A 16,187-nucleotide genomic window follows, 5' to 3' on the forward strand; every position below is an offset into this window, starting at 1 on the left:
AAAAAAGAAAAGAAAAAAAATAAGGAAAGAAAAAAGAAAAAACAAAGAAAGAAACAAACATAATAAAAATACACGTCAGCATCAAAGGTCAACACAAGGTCAAAGGTGAGAGTTCAAGCATCAGAGAAGCTGAAGAGACAGGGATTTGGACGATGTACTTGACGCCACATCGACATGCTTTAGGCACAACGATGAACAAACGGCAGGAATCTAGAAAAAAAAACAAACCAGAAAGAGGGAGACCCACTGAGTTACACAGAGCAATACATCCAAACGAAGAGAGAGAGAACAGGAACACTCACTGTGTACAGCCCTGAAATGAGGAGGCGGGCGGGGGAGGGGCTGGGCAATGACAGTGAACTTTTGCACATGCTAACGATGGACACAGGGAAAAGTCAAAAAAGGACATGGAGGACACCAAGAAAACATCCGACTGCCAGAGACAGAAGGGAACCTAAGGCTTGGATTTCCCCCGAAGTGTCCGAACTCGTCTGAGAAGGTCTCTGGTGGAGCAGAGCCTCGGCCTCTCGCCCAACTCCCCGGTAAACACCCAGGGAGAAAGCAGAAGATGCTGGCAGGGACACGAGAATTCTTTAGGGGGGCGGGCCAGGATTTCTCCTCAATCCTATAGAAATGGCCCTTTCTTCCCAGAAATCCAAGCTCTTAGCTTCCATGCAGGCCCTGGCCACTCATGTGGGACCCAGGAGACAGTGTCTGGCTGCATTCAAGGCAAATCAATTTCATGATGAAACCCAAGTCAGAAACAAAACTATAGCAGAAAACACATTTGTGTAAGTGAACCCCACACAACAGTAAAGGATTGCTTAAGACTTGACTGTGAGTCTCCACTCCCCGAGCTGAACCCTTTCGCACCATGAGACTGGTAGGGGCGCAGCTTCTTCACAAAACCATCTTTGGCCTGGGGAGAGAACTGTGCTCAAGGGCAGTGCTGCCGTGCTCACTCACTGGGTAGGGGAGAAGACGACAGACAGCAGTGCCCGGTCTCACCAGCTGGCTGCTGTGGCTGCCCGGGGCCCTGCTGGGGCACATACTCCTTTTAGAAAAGAGAACCCACACACAGGTACGAAACCTCAGGGTCTAGTATCGAAGGCGGGTTGGTTGCACCTCTGCCTTCCATGTCCTTTGGAAAGGGGGTTCTTAAGGTCCCAGAGCACAGGACAAATCCATGGACAATAATGATGAAAGGGGGGAGGAGGGAGAGAAAGGGGAGAAAGTGGGAATGGAGTTCTGGGCTTTGAAAAACCCCACAACGGCCAAGGAGGAAGACGGAACAGAAGGTTAGCGATCACAGCACCGCAGCGCCCCGGAGAGCACAGCTCTCTCCTCCGCCAATTCACAGCGTTAACTCCTTCCCCCTCTGGCAGATTAGCTGGGCTGCAAACAGGCCACAGAAAGTCAGTAGTTTCAATCATACACAGCACCCTGTGTGTATAACAATCACATTCTGGATTCTACAAAATCCTGGCCTTTTCCAGAGATATAATTTAGGTAATAAATATTCTCCACCCCGGAGCTGTATAAAACTTCTATAAAAATAGAAACGACATTCTTGGTTCCAGCTGGTTGGGATTCAGAACAGCGCCTCCCCAACCTAGCATTTTTTTCTTTTTTTGTTTTCTTTTTTCTTTATTTTTATTTTTATTTTTTTGCATTTATTTAAAAAATCCCATCATGACCCTGGAAGCCTTTGGAACAGTTTTATCCTTGAAACACAGGACACATTTCACCCAGTGCGCAGAATTCAAGTTTACGTGGTTCAGCTTAAGAAGTATGTTTCATGTTTCTTAGAGGACAACAGACCCAAGATATCACTACGAGAAGGGAACAGCTGTCCCAGCTTCAATGGGATAATCCACCACCACCAACTACCTGTATAACAGCAAGATGGGTCAATCTTTGTCTGTGACCCAAATGGATAGCATGACGAGAGAGCCCCCATCCGACTTACTAGCAAACCAACCCCCGTCATCTCATCTCTTCTGCTAGGGGTCAGGACTGATGTTTGTGAAATTTAAAATCCCAGGGACCTAGTCCTGGCCTTGGCTTAGAGTCATACCTAACAGGGCTACCTGTGCCCAGGTGCACATTCCCAACAGCATGTCCTTCCTGGCTCTCCACCCCGCTACAGCATTTCTTGGAGCAGAGGCAGAGCCCAGAGGCTGGGTGGGTCACAGGCAAAAACTGGAGTGAGACCTGTGGGAAGCAGCAGGGAGCTAACTGTAAGCGCGAGGACAAATATGAACACGGTAATACTGAGGTAAATGAACACTAAATCCATACGGAAGCTGTAAACATCCTGTGTCTCTTCTGTCCCCAAGAGCAGAAGATGGGGCTAGAGTGGTATAGAAGAGGGGCCTGCCTTGGTGAGAATACTATGTCTGGGACACCTCGACCAAGGAGGCTAGCATGGATTTCTTAAATCCTTTCAAGTGCTGGCCACTGGCAAATGAAGCACTCTGGCCTGAAGGGACCTTCTGATGTAGGTACACCAAGAAGCAGGCTCCTCCTCCCCCAACTCGATGGCTTTTGATCACTCTGCCCCGGAGAGGTGCCCCTTCAGCTAGGTACTATAAGCCCTTCTTGGTTCTGCTCTCATGAGAAAACTGTGGCTTGGGATGGAAGTGGCGTTCCTTGCTATGGTCAACTACAAGGAAGAAAAACCAGAGTGTTTCCCTAGAAGCCTCTTTAGAAGGACGTCTTAGACATGGGCCATGGTCTAATGATTTGGTGTTAAAATAAACTGAAGATGACTTCTTTGATTGGCTGCTTCTTCCTAACAGCCACCGGCCAGGCAGGGCCAACCCAATACTAATGGTTGGCTGACAAAGTTGATAAGAGTGATGTCTCCCTGCTTTCTGCATATGTCAGGCTAATTTATCAAGTGTTTTATTTCTAGAGAATTGTTGGCCCCTTCTCAGGAAAGAGGGGCAGAAATCCTAGACAAGAATCTGAAAAATTGGTGGCAAAAACTCAGAAGGCAGCTATGAAAGAGTTTCAGCCTGCAGCTCCCAGGGCTGTTGGGTGTCGAGTCCCTCACTCTCCCCACCTGCCAACCCCACCTGCTCTACCCTCTACCGCTCTTGATGTTACTTCTCGTTTCCTCCACCACTCTCGCACTCAGGGAGATTCTGGGGGTCAGTTTTTGGTTTCACTCAGTCCTCTCTCTTGGGATAGTCTGGGGCAAGTTCTGATCTTTTTTAATGTTTCTCCATTCCCCCTCCTCCCCCAGGGCGATTTGATGTTGGTCCTTCTCAACACACACTGGTTACAAACACAGCAAACTTTAAATAAAGAAAAAAAACTCAGGATATGGCACCTAAACTCCAAAGTAAAACACTGGAAACCAAAGCACAAACTTGTCCTCTGTACGAAGCGAAACTCCCACAGAAGGCAGTAGCTGAGTCTTCAGGGCAAGCTGTGCCTGCGAGAGTGGCAGGGATCAGGGTCCAGGGCTGTCAACACACAGCCTCAGGGCTTCGAATCATTAAGGGTGCTCCTCCCCAACTTACCAGAAGACCCTCTCACTCCAGTCTCAGAGGGGAGCACGCTCAGTAGGGCTTGCTGTCATTCTTCGAACGTTTGAGCTGCACTTTAAGTCGTTTCATGCCAATCTGAAAGCCGTTCATGGACTGGATGGCAGCTTGAGCCGAAACAGGATTGTCGTAACTTACAAAACCTGTGTGTCCAAGCAGAAACCTAGGTGAGGGACATAACGAGGCAAGGAGATTCTCAGTCCTCCTTATGCAAGAGATACCTTACGAGCTTAGTCTCAAATCCCAATTTTCCTCAGGATGGACAAGAATTCTGGAAGTTACATCACATGAAATAAATTAGGTTACTAACGGTACCACCTGATATTGACTTGGTACTTTTAAGTGTTTTGGCCAAGCCATTTTCTACACATTACTTTAACCCCTGGAGTGACAGTGTGAGCAGAAATCATGCTCACTACAGAAATGAAAAGAAAAAAAACTGAGGCTCAGAAAGAAGTCATGTACTCTGCTCAAGACTGAGTTAAACAATAACCCAAACTCCATCCCCACTTCCTGCTATCAGCCCCTTTTCTTTCTTTCTCACTGGTAATACTCACCACCCCTGCCCCCCACATACTGGAAGAGAAGCCAACATACCAAAACACTTGCTCAGGTTTGTCTGCTTGTCTATAAAAACCTTGGCAGACACGACATTCCCAAAGGGCATAAACATCTGCAGCAGGTCCTGATCTCCAAACTCCTGGGGCAGGTGGTAGATGAACAGGTTGGCTCCCTCTGGACCTTTAAGACATCCATCGATTGAAAGAGATGTCAGAGTCAAGCATGTTCATACCCCTGCACCAACTGTCTATGTCCCCGTGTTAAAACTGTCGGCACCCCAATACAGAGAGGTTCACGTGGAGAACTAAACAGATTCTCTAAATACAAGGCACGGAACTGAAGGGTGATCACTGAAACAGACTCCTTCCTTCATGTTTAGCCATGCTCCATCTCACTGAGGGATGTCAGATTTGACCTTGTGGGAGGAAGGTATGCTGAAACAATGAAGTAGGCAGACCTGCATGTGGAGCAATAAAACCAGAGACGAGAGGCTTATAAAGGAACACAGAAAAGGAGGTAGAGTTTATAAACAAAACAGGTTTCAAAACTGTGCCTAGAAACTACAGAGACAGCAAACAGATTGGCAGTTGAGGGAAGGAACATGAGGGAATTTCTGGGGGTGATAGAAATGCTCTACGTCTGTGATGGTGATCACGTGACTGTATGTGTCCGTCAAAGGTCAAAGAGCTACAGTCCAAAAAAGGTGAATTTTACCATGCGTAAATTGTGCCTCAGTAAAGAGAAACTACATTTAACCCGTTCCCCATTTGCTCCAAGAATACTTGCCAGTGGTGCTTGGGGCTGCAGCGTCTACCCCAAGATAACTCGCAGATTACAGTCCTAACCCTACCCCCAAAGGTTGCCGTGAAATATCACACTTTTATTATTTTCACATTGCTGTAGTATATCAGTAATCTTTGGAAACAAGTGACATCACTCCGTTTATAGCATTGTTTTTAGTAGTTTGATAACTGAAAATGTCAAATTCTAGAAAACATAGAATTCCTATGCGTGATGTGAAATGAACGCTGGCAGCAAGCTGCACTTTTTTTAAATGGTAAAAGGGTTTTAAAAAAAAGTGTGCCTATCATTAACACTGAACTAAAAAATAGAATATGCTTTCCTCTTCCAACCACTCAAGTCACCGATTTTCTGATAATCAAAAAGGAGTTTCATTAAAATCACAGTCCAGCCATTCTCCAGCCATCTTGGCCTCCCGGATATTGTCAAACACATTAAGGAATATTGCTGCCTCAGGGCCTTTGCTGTTCCTGGGCCCCATTACTCTTTTTCCTCTGCATCAATACTTCTTTCAGGTCTCTGATTAAAAGGCGACTTAGAGAGACCTTCTATATAAAATGCAACTCCTTTCCTCTTTCCTGTTCATCATTCTTCAGAGCACATTTGGAACACTTCATGCTTTTACTTACTGTCTCCACAGTTCCATCAGTTCCCCCACTACCACATCCTAGCGCACATAAGCATATGATTCAGGGCAGATAAGGATGCACTAGAGATCAGGACGTCTTGCTGCTATGGTAAGAGAGGATACTTGTCTTTCCTTCACTATGGCTTATACCTTGCCAGCTCCTGGTTAGAAAAACCCAGTCAAATATGAGCACAGAGGTGTCAGCTGGACTTTCTAGTCATATAAACCACCTTCAGGCCTCTTTCTGCCTAGAAACTCTCTCCTGAATTTAATATCATTTATATCAAAACAAATACTTCCTAAGGCATTGACCCGTGGGCCATAACTCTTTCTATCCCATCAGCCTTCAATTTGTCCTCAATTAGGAAAAGCACAGATCAGAAAATGAGGAAAATGCCAAATGATACAGCTAAAAGAGATACCTACATAGACGACATCCTGACAGATTTATAATACACAGAGAAGACTTCCTAATAAAAACAAATTGTCAAATTGGTGTTGGACACAGTCAGCTTGGTATGTTTCTTAGTCTAAGAATTGCAGCCCCATCCCAGGAGGGCATACAGAGATTCTGATCTGAGCCATATCCAGAAAACACTCAAATGTAGACCACACTTTACAGAATTTCCCAGTTTACTCCTGACACTGTCAAAGAAGTGGTGGTCTGACCACTCAATGCTTCTCTTGGCCTGTGCCCTGCCTTTAAGTTCTGGGGCAGATAGAGAGAGCACTCCCATTCCCGACTCCAGCCTTCCTTCGCACTTACCTTCCTTCTGGCTCCCAGCAGCACCAATACTCTGCTGTGTCAACAGATTCTGGTTGTACAGAGTGGGGAGCGCCGCGGCAGCATACTGTTGGATCCCCGAGTACGCCTGTGTGAGGGCCTCCATGGTGCTCCCAGTGCCATTGGAAAGGCCACTGCTGCCCAGGCCACCATTTAAAGCAGCCATCCCTTGGTTGCGGGGGTGGAGGGGGGCAGGGCGTGGAGAGAGGCAGGGCGTGGAGAGAATCAAATTAACAGACTAGAGAGACTCAACTGATGCCAAAGACAAACTCCAAAGTCTTCCCTTTTATCTCCCTCTTATCTTCACCATGAGGAGAAATACTCATCTGAGTGGTCAGATTTCACAACACTCACCAGGCCTTACTGCTAATGGGGACATTTAAAAAATGCCACACCCAGGTGTGTCTCTTCCCTATTACCTTCCTCCAACCTGTGCAAGAAGTGATACCACACATATACGACTTGCCCCATTTTCTCTTTGGCTTTTCTGCTACTTTCTTACACAGAGCTGGAATCTGGTAAAATAAGAGTCCTAGGATTGGAGACTAAAAGGGCGCATGTCTATGACAAGATGTAGGTAAACCGTATTGTAAAAACAGCGCCTAACATTACTGAGTACATTCTACATGCCAGACACTGTGCTGAGCAATGTGCTTAGAACTTTACCTATGTTCTCGTTTAACTTCCTAATAACCCTCAATGTATTCTACTCCCACTTGAAAGAAAATAACCTTAGATAGGTGGTCAAAAGTTACAGCTAGTTAAGGGACAGAGGTGGGATGAAACTCAAGCCTGAACTGAAATCCCATTATTATTTCTAAGTTCAGTGGGCCACCCAATCATTCTAATGATGTTCAGTGGGCCACCCAATCATTCTAATGATGCTCCTAGGGTTGTTTAACATGTGCTACCTGCACAAAGAATGGCTTGATGACATCCAAGGGCTGCCTCTTACCTGCCAAAGAGCTGACATTGAGGCCTGCTGTTGCTCCAGCTAATGTCTGCAAGGCTCCAAGGGAGGCAATGGGGTTGACAGAGCTGCTGCTGCTGGAGCTCGGTGAAGACCCTGCTGTCAGAAATCCATGAGTTAAACGCAATCCAACACCTGCCTTCTCATGTCAACAGGAACCAAAGCCTAAGAGTGACACAACTTAAGTATTCTCTTTTTAAAGAGGTTTTCAGTTACTAATTTTGATAACTATCCTTGTTGGACATAGAGTCAAATGATGGTTACAAGAAATTAAAAAGTATGAGATTTCTCTTAAGTCTGAAGATGGCATTTGAAAATTTGTTCATAATCCCACTCCTTTGGAAATGGGTGTCAACGCCTCTCCAGAATGACATACCCCTTTCTTGGGATTCTGTCCAAGGCACACAGGACACACTGGCCCTGATTACATGCTTACCTGAACTGGTGAGTACGCTGAGGGGACTGCTGGATGTAGTGAGAGCATTGGTACCACTTGGTGTGTTCTGAGCAGCGCTAGCTGCAGCAGCTAGTGCAGCCAAATTCTGTAACTGCATTGCATTTAACCCTGCAACATCCAAAACAAGAAATCAGCCAGCAGATAAGGGTGCCTCATATCTGCTCCAGTAATGACAGCACACACTGGCAGAAGGCTGGTTCCAAAGAGGAACTGTTCTAGATAAGCCTTATAAGCAATCCTACAGGGCTCCAAAAAGATTAAGATATCCCTCAGCTCAATAAGAAACTTGGCATCATTTCCTCAAGAAGAGGTATCTAATCCAACAGCATGCCACCCCCAGCATTAAGAAAGGGATGGGCAATCAGGAAACCGGAAAAGAGGGTAGGTCTGTGGCCTACCTTGGGGCCAAGTGTCCAAGAGAATAACAATGCCAAAACTCATGGCACAGAACAGGGCTGTGTCTGAGCCCCTCACTCAGACTTTACAAGGGATGTGTTCTTTGAAATGGAGGTGAATAAGCAGAAAATGTAGCAGAGATCCAGAAGGCCAAGGGAGGAATGATAGGGGAGAATACAAGTGAGAACAATACAAGAAAGAAGAAAAACCACCACCTGAATTGGAGATTAGTCATCAGAAGGAGACAAAAAAAAATACACTGAGGGAAAGAGTTCCAAGTAGAACCTAGACAACAGTTAAAAGGAGAGCAAGAAATCTTAACTGTGCTGATACTGTGTTGCAAACCATTTACTAGATGATGGAAAGGCAGAGGCGCTGGGGGCGGGGGCAGGTAGTTAATGGGAATAAAAAACTACAACACAGATTTACAATCTACCACTTTCTAAGTCCCTGGGACAAACTGAACCACTATCAAAATTTTTCAAACAGCAAAACGCTGTTCACCTAAGACCACCTCTTTCTCAAATGCATATGCCTAGCCTAATCCCACTGCCAAAGGGGCAGGCAGCTCTGGAGCTGCCCCACTCCCTAGCCCCACTAACTGTTCTGATGGCCCCTGCCTCAGGTTTGTCTGTGGAGCTCCAGACAAGTAAAGTCAAGTGTTTGTCAATTAAGTTCCGCATGCATGTTCAAAGCAACAAAAGGTAATTCACTCAAGAAATAACATGGATACGACACAGAGGTAAACTAACTGCCTGGGTTCTGGCAATTTCAGGGTAAACCATATGCATGGAACCCATCTTAGACTTTTCTTCAGAGTCACTGGAAAAGTCACTTTAGTACAGAAAGAAAGAGTTCTTGCGATTTTCTCCTGATTGCAAGAGCCTCAGATAGTCTGCAGGTGCACTGAGCTCTTTTCCATCTTTTGTACAACAGACAGAGACTTAAAGGGGTGGGAGCAGTAAACAACCTGGGAGCAATCTGGCATCAATGACTAATAGAGCCACCTTCCAGAGACAAGGCAGTTGAGTCCTGGGATGTTCATCTTATGTCAGCTTTACATGAGTGAAAAAAAATCTTTTTTTTCCTCCACAAACAGTGCAAAACTCTCAGACTGTTGTTAGCTGGGTCTGCTGGCCTGGTTGCTGCTGCTCCTCCACAGCAGTGAAACACACTTACCTCCCATTGGGTGGAGGCTGCTCAGGGTGTTGAGGTTCCCAGAGGAGGCAGTCTGCTGAAGGAGCTGCAAATAAAGCTAGACATTACACCAAAAAACAGAACAAGAGTGAGAGTGAGGGCTGGTTCTGCATCTGGGATAACTCTACAGCACAGCAAAGCGAGAGTGCAGAGGCCCCCAGAGAGAAGAACGTTGAAGACAAGAACCCAAGCCAATGCAATAGAAACATAAGGCTTACGACAGGACAATATGACACAGTAAAAGGCCTGGCCCAGAAGACAAAGTTATGTTCACTGAGTACTGAGCCAAGCTCAAGTCCCTGGGCAACGGAATGCAGCTCAGGAGAGGTCAGAAGTAGAGCAAGGAACTAAACTCTACTCAAGCAGCTATGTAGTCGACTGTGATGAGTGTCTGCATATGGATCACTGCCATTTCTATTTCCTCTCTTTCAAGTTCTCCTTAGTTAGGTCCAAACAACTTATTTTGCAGATTGCTTCCATCTGGATACCCAATTTCTACTTCACACAGCTACTTTAAACATAAAATCTGACCATTTCAGGGTATTTCTTGGAGTCATCCTTTACCAGCCACAACAGACCCATGACTAGATCAATCTCTCCCATGCTACACATCCACTGAGCCCGATTTATGTTCTCTTCTCTAAATTGGTCTTCACTGTTGCAGATAACCAAATGACTGATGGATCAGTCCAAATCAGTTCAGTGTACATTCTCTTTCAATAGTTGGCCCGTAACATATTTGAAACAAGAAGAGCTGTTGTCCATGAGCTTTTGGATGGATCTCCTTTACCTTATTCTGTGTCTTAGTAAACCACAACCACCGCCTAAACAACCTGCTGAAAACCTTTGCTCAATTCAAATGTAATCACTGTTCCTTATGGACAACTAGTATTCTTGTTTCTAGATCCTTTATTTAACCTGTTGTCCATTCCCCAAACATCTGACCTAGTTTCTCCATGATCACAAATCTCGTTAGTCCACAGGTTTTAGGAGGTCCACAAATCTCCAGAAATAGAATGAAAAAAATGTGCGCACACACAATTTTTACCAGGTTCTCAAAAGGGTCCACAAATATTAAGAACCACTGCTCTAGTCCAACAGAGATCAGGTTCAATCCACATGTTCCAGAAAGAACCTAAGTAATGATGATGTGCTATCACACAGACCATTGGCACCCACATGGCTTCACTTTTTTTCTTCCTAAATATCTTGGGAGCTAAGTTCAGTCCTGATGGACTGAACTGGTGAACTGTGCACACTATACTTAGCATCTTCATTTCCTCTCTAAATGAGAACAACTCTTAGGGAGGGGATCACATCTAACCTAAAGAGACCATAGCTCTCACCACCATATGCCATGTGCTTGCCAAATGTGGCAATGACAATAAAAGGCGAATGCTCCCTGAAAAGAGGCTGTAAAACTCTCTAAAGTAAATGCATATCATGAAAATCATTTTCAAAGCGTTATTTGGCAAAAGACTAAAATCTCTTTGAATTTTCTGAACTTTTAAGCAATGCTCTAACACTAAGAAACAATTTAATTTGCTGAAATAAAACAACCATCTACACTTTTTGACTTCAGAGAAACACTAGCTAGGAGAAACTGGGATTTCTTCTAACATTTTACAACTATGGAGACCAGGGAGTGTCAAATTAGTCAAAACTCAGTACTAGGGGACAGAAATCACTGTCCTTCTTCTGTTTCTATATAGAATAATCTTTGGAAGGATAAGACTGAATAATTATAATTACTCCTGTGTGTATTTTTGGACTATCTACATAAATCTAGTGGTTTCACCATTTATTTTCCTTCACTGGTAGCTTCACGGATGACCTGTTCTGATTCGCAAATGAGTTTTAATTGCTGTCCTTTCTGCAATTCTTTTAAACATTTAAGCGGTGATAATCCTCTATGACATCTTGTAGACTTGGTAAATCTAAATAACGCACTGGAACCTGCCCCTCCCCTCTTTGGGACTGATATGTTAATTTCAATGTTAATTTAAGATGTCTGGACTTCTCTCTCAAACTCAGAGAGAGAGACCAAACTAAAAGAAATCTATTTACGATATAATGAACTCAAACACCTGTAATACTGATTTAATGTCCGTGCTTGATAGCTCAGCAAAAATAACATTTATCATACTCTTTAAGGAGACTAAAAAAGGTTTTTAACGATGCCCTCTACATCTGGTTAAAAGAGATAAGGAGAAAGGTATTTGGTAGTTAAGATTCCCTCAGGAATTTTTTTCCTTGGGAGTAGGAACACATATTTCTAAACCTTTTTATCAGGAAATTAGGATTTCACTTTCATTATAGCAGAAGCCTGAAGATATAACCAAAGATGTGTGACCAGAGAGATAGAGAGAGTAACATGACATAAGAATATTGCACTGCCTGAATTTTTACATGAAATTTCAATGTGCTAAAAGTTGTAAATGTCATTGTGTCTGTTAGCTGGGGACAGCAGAAGAAACAGCTGGGAGCTTGCACAATCTGCAGAAAGCAAACCACAAAGACTCACTGCTAAATACTGGGGTCCAAGAGTATTTAGACCAGCAAGGTTTCCCCACACAGATGCTGCGCTGATCTGCTGCATCTGCTGCTGGAGCTGCTGGGCCATTCTCTTCTGTTCTTTGTCCTTCTGCGTATCAGCAAATTTTACCACCATGGGGGATGAACAACCCTATGAACACACCAAAACCAAAGAGTCAAATTCCTTCTTCTGGGTGAAGGAAAAAAACCTCCTTTCTAGTGACACACAGGCTGCATTCATAGTTCATTCACTGTTAAATGATTCTCTTCCTGATACATATTAAGTGACAAAAGACGATTTAAAACGGCAACTAATTCCAATATGTTAATTTCAATGTTAATTTAAGATGTCTGGACTTCTTTTAGGACAACCAGATGCTGTACATGCTTCTGGGCTATAAAGGTCAAATGTCCTAGCACTCTCGGACTAAGGAACTTCCCCTTCTCATTCATCTGCTCCCTACCTCCATAGTCTGTGCTTGGTGCATTGCCTTGATGGCCGTCTGTGCCATGGCTCTTGTTGTAAAAGTCACAAATGCACAACCTGGTAAGAGAAGGGTCAAAAACTCATTCATTCATTTGCTTATTTATTTAGAGACAGTTCCTGAGCACCTATCATGTGCCAAGTACCATGCTAGCAATAAAGACAAAGTTCCTGCCTTTGAAGGTTTATGAACTAGTGGAAAAGACAGATATGTTACATTAGGGTGATAAGTGCTATAATGAAAAACCAGACAGAAAACAAAATGATTGATGAAAGGAGGATTCATGGCCTCTAGTTCCTCTTGAGAAGGAAGTGTTTCCATTTGGCATCAAGGACTTCTCCAAAAGGGGTGTGTGTGTGGGGGGGGGTGGTGGGGGTCAACATCTCCAAGCCCAAAAGAGAGACTTTTAGGTCTACGGCCATGCCACCCTGAACACCTGAACACGCCCAGTCCCCTCTGATCTCAGAAGCTAAGCAGGGTTGGGCCTGGTTAGCACTTGGATGGGAGACCACCTAGGAAGACCAGGTGCTGTAGGTGTAAACAAAAAAAAAAAAAGAAAGAGAATTTTAATATATGATACAGAAGTGCAGAATATAGACTTTTTAAGGAGGCTGAGAGAATACAAAAGGGATCAGTTGGTGGGAAGAGTTGTTAAGGGTACCTAGCTATATAATACCAAGCCCAAACTCTACACCATGACATAGCCATGTTTGCTACGGTCACTGGTTTCCACTGGTCTAAATTTCAGAAGAGTATGTTTGAAGGCTAAAAATGTACCCACCTCGGCTCAGTCCATCAGGCCCCCGCAATATCCGGCATTCTTCAATCTGTCCAAATGAAGAGAACATGACTCGGATGTCATTTTCAGTGCACTTCTTTGAAATCATACCAATAAACAGCTTCCTGTCTTCCACTGCTAAGAGAGTAAAACACAAAAAGCTTGAACATTATTACTACTACAAGAGGTAGTGTAGCACAGTTTGAACTCAGGTTCTGTGCCTTTATACCACATTTCATGTATTCTAAGATACACACTTTTGTTCATAATTTAGCGCCTCCTCTTATAAACAATAGTATCTTAAAATTATAACTGAAAGCATTTAGATGAAATATAGTAGCTTTGTGATTTTGTGAAAGTTACCAAACTGTGCCTGTTTCTTCGTCAGATTAATAGGGATAACAGGATTTATCTCACAGGTAGCTCTAAGTATTAAATGCACAGTGCTTAGATTCCTGCCTAGCACTTAGTAAATGTTTGCTCTTACTAGCAATACTTTACTAAAGAACGAATGTTCACAATCAATATGACAAGAGAAACAGAACACACCTTTCAGAGAGTCTAACTGTCCACTTTCCTTTTCTGACTATATCCTCTTGAGGACTAAGTTCTCCTTCCTAACTTGTTCGTTTCTTCCCTTCACTTCTGTCCATAAGAAATTATACTGATCAAAGACATTCCAGTTGACTCTAAAATGTTCTTTTAAGTTTCCCTATCAACTACTTATTTCAGTAATTTACCATACTTAAAGAAAAAAAAATACACAATTTAGATGACAGATCAGAGTACTGAACATCACTATCTATACCATACACAAAAATAAACTAAAATGGATTAGACTTGAACGGTAGGACCTGAAACCATAAAACTCTTAGAAGCAAACCATAGGAGGTAAAGCTCCTTGATGTCGGTTTTGGGGATGACTTTTTGGTTCTGACTCCAAAAGCAAAAGCAACAAAAGCAAAAATAAACAAGTGAGACTATATCAAACTAAAAAGTTGTGCACAGCAAAGGAAATCAACAAAATGAAAAGGCAAGTTACTAAATGGGAGAAAATATCTGCAAATCATATATCTAATAAGGGTTAATATCCAAAATGAAGAACCATATAACTCGAGCAAAACAAAACAAAACAAAAACAAAAAAAACTATCTTATTAAAAAATAGGCAGAAGATCTGAAGACATTTTCCCAAAAGATATACAGATGGACTATAGGTCATAAAAAAATGCTCTACATCACTCATCATCAGGGAAATGCAAATCAAAACCACAATAAGATATTATCACCTCACACCTGTTAGAATGCCCATTATCAAAAAGATAACAATAATATTGGCGAGAAAGTGGAGAAAAGAGAACCGTTGTGTTCTGTTGGTGGGAATGTAAATTAGTGCAACCATTACAGAAAACAGTATGGGAGTTCCTCAAAAAATTAAAACTGGAACTACCATATGATCCAGCAATTCCACTTTGAGTAATTTACCTGAAGAAAATAACAACACTAGCTTTTATGCACCCCTATGTTCATTGCAGCATTATTTGCAATAGCTAAGATATGGAAACAACCTAAGTGACCACACATGAATTAATAAAGAAAATGTGGTGTGTCTACAATGGAATATTATTCAGCCATAAAAAAGAATGTGACCTTTCCATTAGCAACGACATGATATTATGCTAAACAAGTCAGGCAGAGAAAGACAAATACAGTATTCTCTCTTATATATGGAACCTTAAAACAAAAACTCGAGCTCGTCCAAAGAACAGAGTGATAGTTGCCAGAAATAGTGGGTGGGAGGTGGACAAAAAGAATGAAGGGGCTCAAAAGATACAAACTTCCAGTTATAAAATAAGTCATGGGGATAAGATATGGCATGGTGACAACAGTTAATAATACTATATTGCACATTTGAAAGTTGCTAAGAAAGCAGATCTTAAAAATTCTCATCACAAAAAAAATCTGTAACCATGTATGGTGACATGTTAACTGGACTTATTGTGATCACTTCATAAGATACACGAATATTGAAACATTATGTTGTACACCTGGAACTTAGATGTTGTCAATTGTACCTTAAAAAGGAATTGCTCAGAACATAATGCAAACCAGATGCCATGAGAATAGCAAACAAGAAAGAAACCTGATCGGGGTAAGCTTATGTGCTTGCTTACCATTATTCTTCTCACTGTCGGCAGGTTTCATCTGTATAGGATGATGCATCTAAAAAGGAAAACACATGAGTATTACCACTGTATGCCTTGAAGGCATTCAGAAATACAAATGAGACTCCAAGGAATACCATAACTAAAGCCTTAACCATTCTCTTGAACTCACGTCTGCCTCATGATCTTTCCCCCACAAAATATCAGAATAGACGGAATGCTGAATTAAGAAGTCGAAATTCTCTTGGCTGAGAGAGAACAATTTTGAGCCTATCTTCTTTGACATGTTCCTTTTACATCAATTCCTGTGGCAGTCACCCTTTTCCCAAAATGGTTTTCAGTGTGTGCCTGATATGCATAAGCATGTTTCACGTGTCAAAACCACCACAGTTCTACTAACTAGTAGGAGCTTTCTTACCCCTGGGAGGACTTTCATGTTGTGAAGAGCATTCTGTGCTTCCAATGCAGCTTTGCGGGTGTAAAATGTAACAAAACAGCACCCTGCAATAAATGAGATTTCATAAAATCAAGCCAGTCCTTTGAAAGCAGACAATTCCTAGAGTACTCTGTCCTCTCTAGACATACTAGAACTTAGAAAAAAAGGGCAGGGTTTATTAAAATTAGCCAGAGACAGACAGAGAGACAAAACTTAGCAGAGGAAAAAAACCACATTATTTTCTATGCATTTTCTTTATTGTTATAGTCTCTTAGTTCTATTAAAATTCTTCTTTAGCTGTTCCTACAACTCTCTGGGAAAGATGACTTCCCTTAACAAAGGTCATGGTACCATGCCATTCAACTCACCCTACTTGGAACACCAGGTAGTGTGCTGGGCAAGACGACTTAGCTACAAAGAAGACGGGGGCCTTGCACTCTT

At 42.8% G+C, this 16,187-nt stretch overlaps 1 protein-coding gene and 1 pseudogene across 9 annotated transcripts in view; one reads left to right on the forward strand and one right to left on the reverse strand.

Moving 5' to 3' along the window:
* Window positions 1-1,570: 1,570 nt before the first annotated feature.
* Window positions 1,571-16,187, reverse strand: part of CELF1 (CUGBP Elav-like family member 1) — a 59,418-nt gene continuing 44,801 nt past the window's right edge. For 4 of the 9 annotated variants that reach the window (XM_011356988.2, XM_011356987.2, XM_011356997.2 and 1 more), the window contains 11 exons: window positions 15,729-15,811; window positions 15,320-15,368; window positions 13,150-13,284; window positions 12,348-12,427; window positions 11,873-12,034; window positions 9,331-9,406; window positions 7,735-7,863; window positions 7,284-7,397; window positions 6,311-6,496; window positions 4,152-4,295; window positions 1,571-3,697 (listed from right to left, as the gene is read on the reverse strand). In XM_011356988.2, coding sequence (XP_011355290.1) covers window positions 3,570-3,697; window positions 4,152-4,295; window positions 6,311-6,496; window positions 7,284-7,397; window positions 7,735-7,863; window positions 9,331-9,406; window positions 11,873-12,034; window positions 12,348-12,427; window positions 13,150-13,284; window positions 15,320-15,368; window positions 15,729-15,811 — 1,286 coding nt within the window. In that variant the 3' untranslated portion in view covers window positions 1,571-3,569. The remainder of the gene's footprint in view (window positions 3,698-4,151; window positions 4,296-6,310; window positions 6,497-7,283; window positions 7,398-7,734; window positions 7,864-9,330; window positions 9,407-11,872; window positions 12,035-12,347; window positions 12,428-13,149; window positions 13,285-15,319; window positions 15,369-15,728; window positions 15,812-16,187) is intronic. The other 5 variants (XM_023528778.1, XM_023528776.1, XM_023528780.1 and 2 more) reach the window with 5 other exon arrangements.
* Window positions 12,779-12,905, forward strand: LOC111737801 (annotated as a pseudogene).

The sequence above is a fragment of the Pteropus vampyrus genome, unplaced genomic scaffold (genome assembly GCF_000151845.1).
Source record: "Pteropus vampyrus isolate Shadow unplaced genomic scaffold, Pvam_2.0 Scaffold31, whole genome shotgun sequence".
In the NCBI taxonomy this organism is placed as follows: domain Eukaryota; kingdom Metazoa; phylum Chordata; class Mammalia; order Chiroptera; family Pteropodidae; genus Pteropus; species Pteropus vampyrus.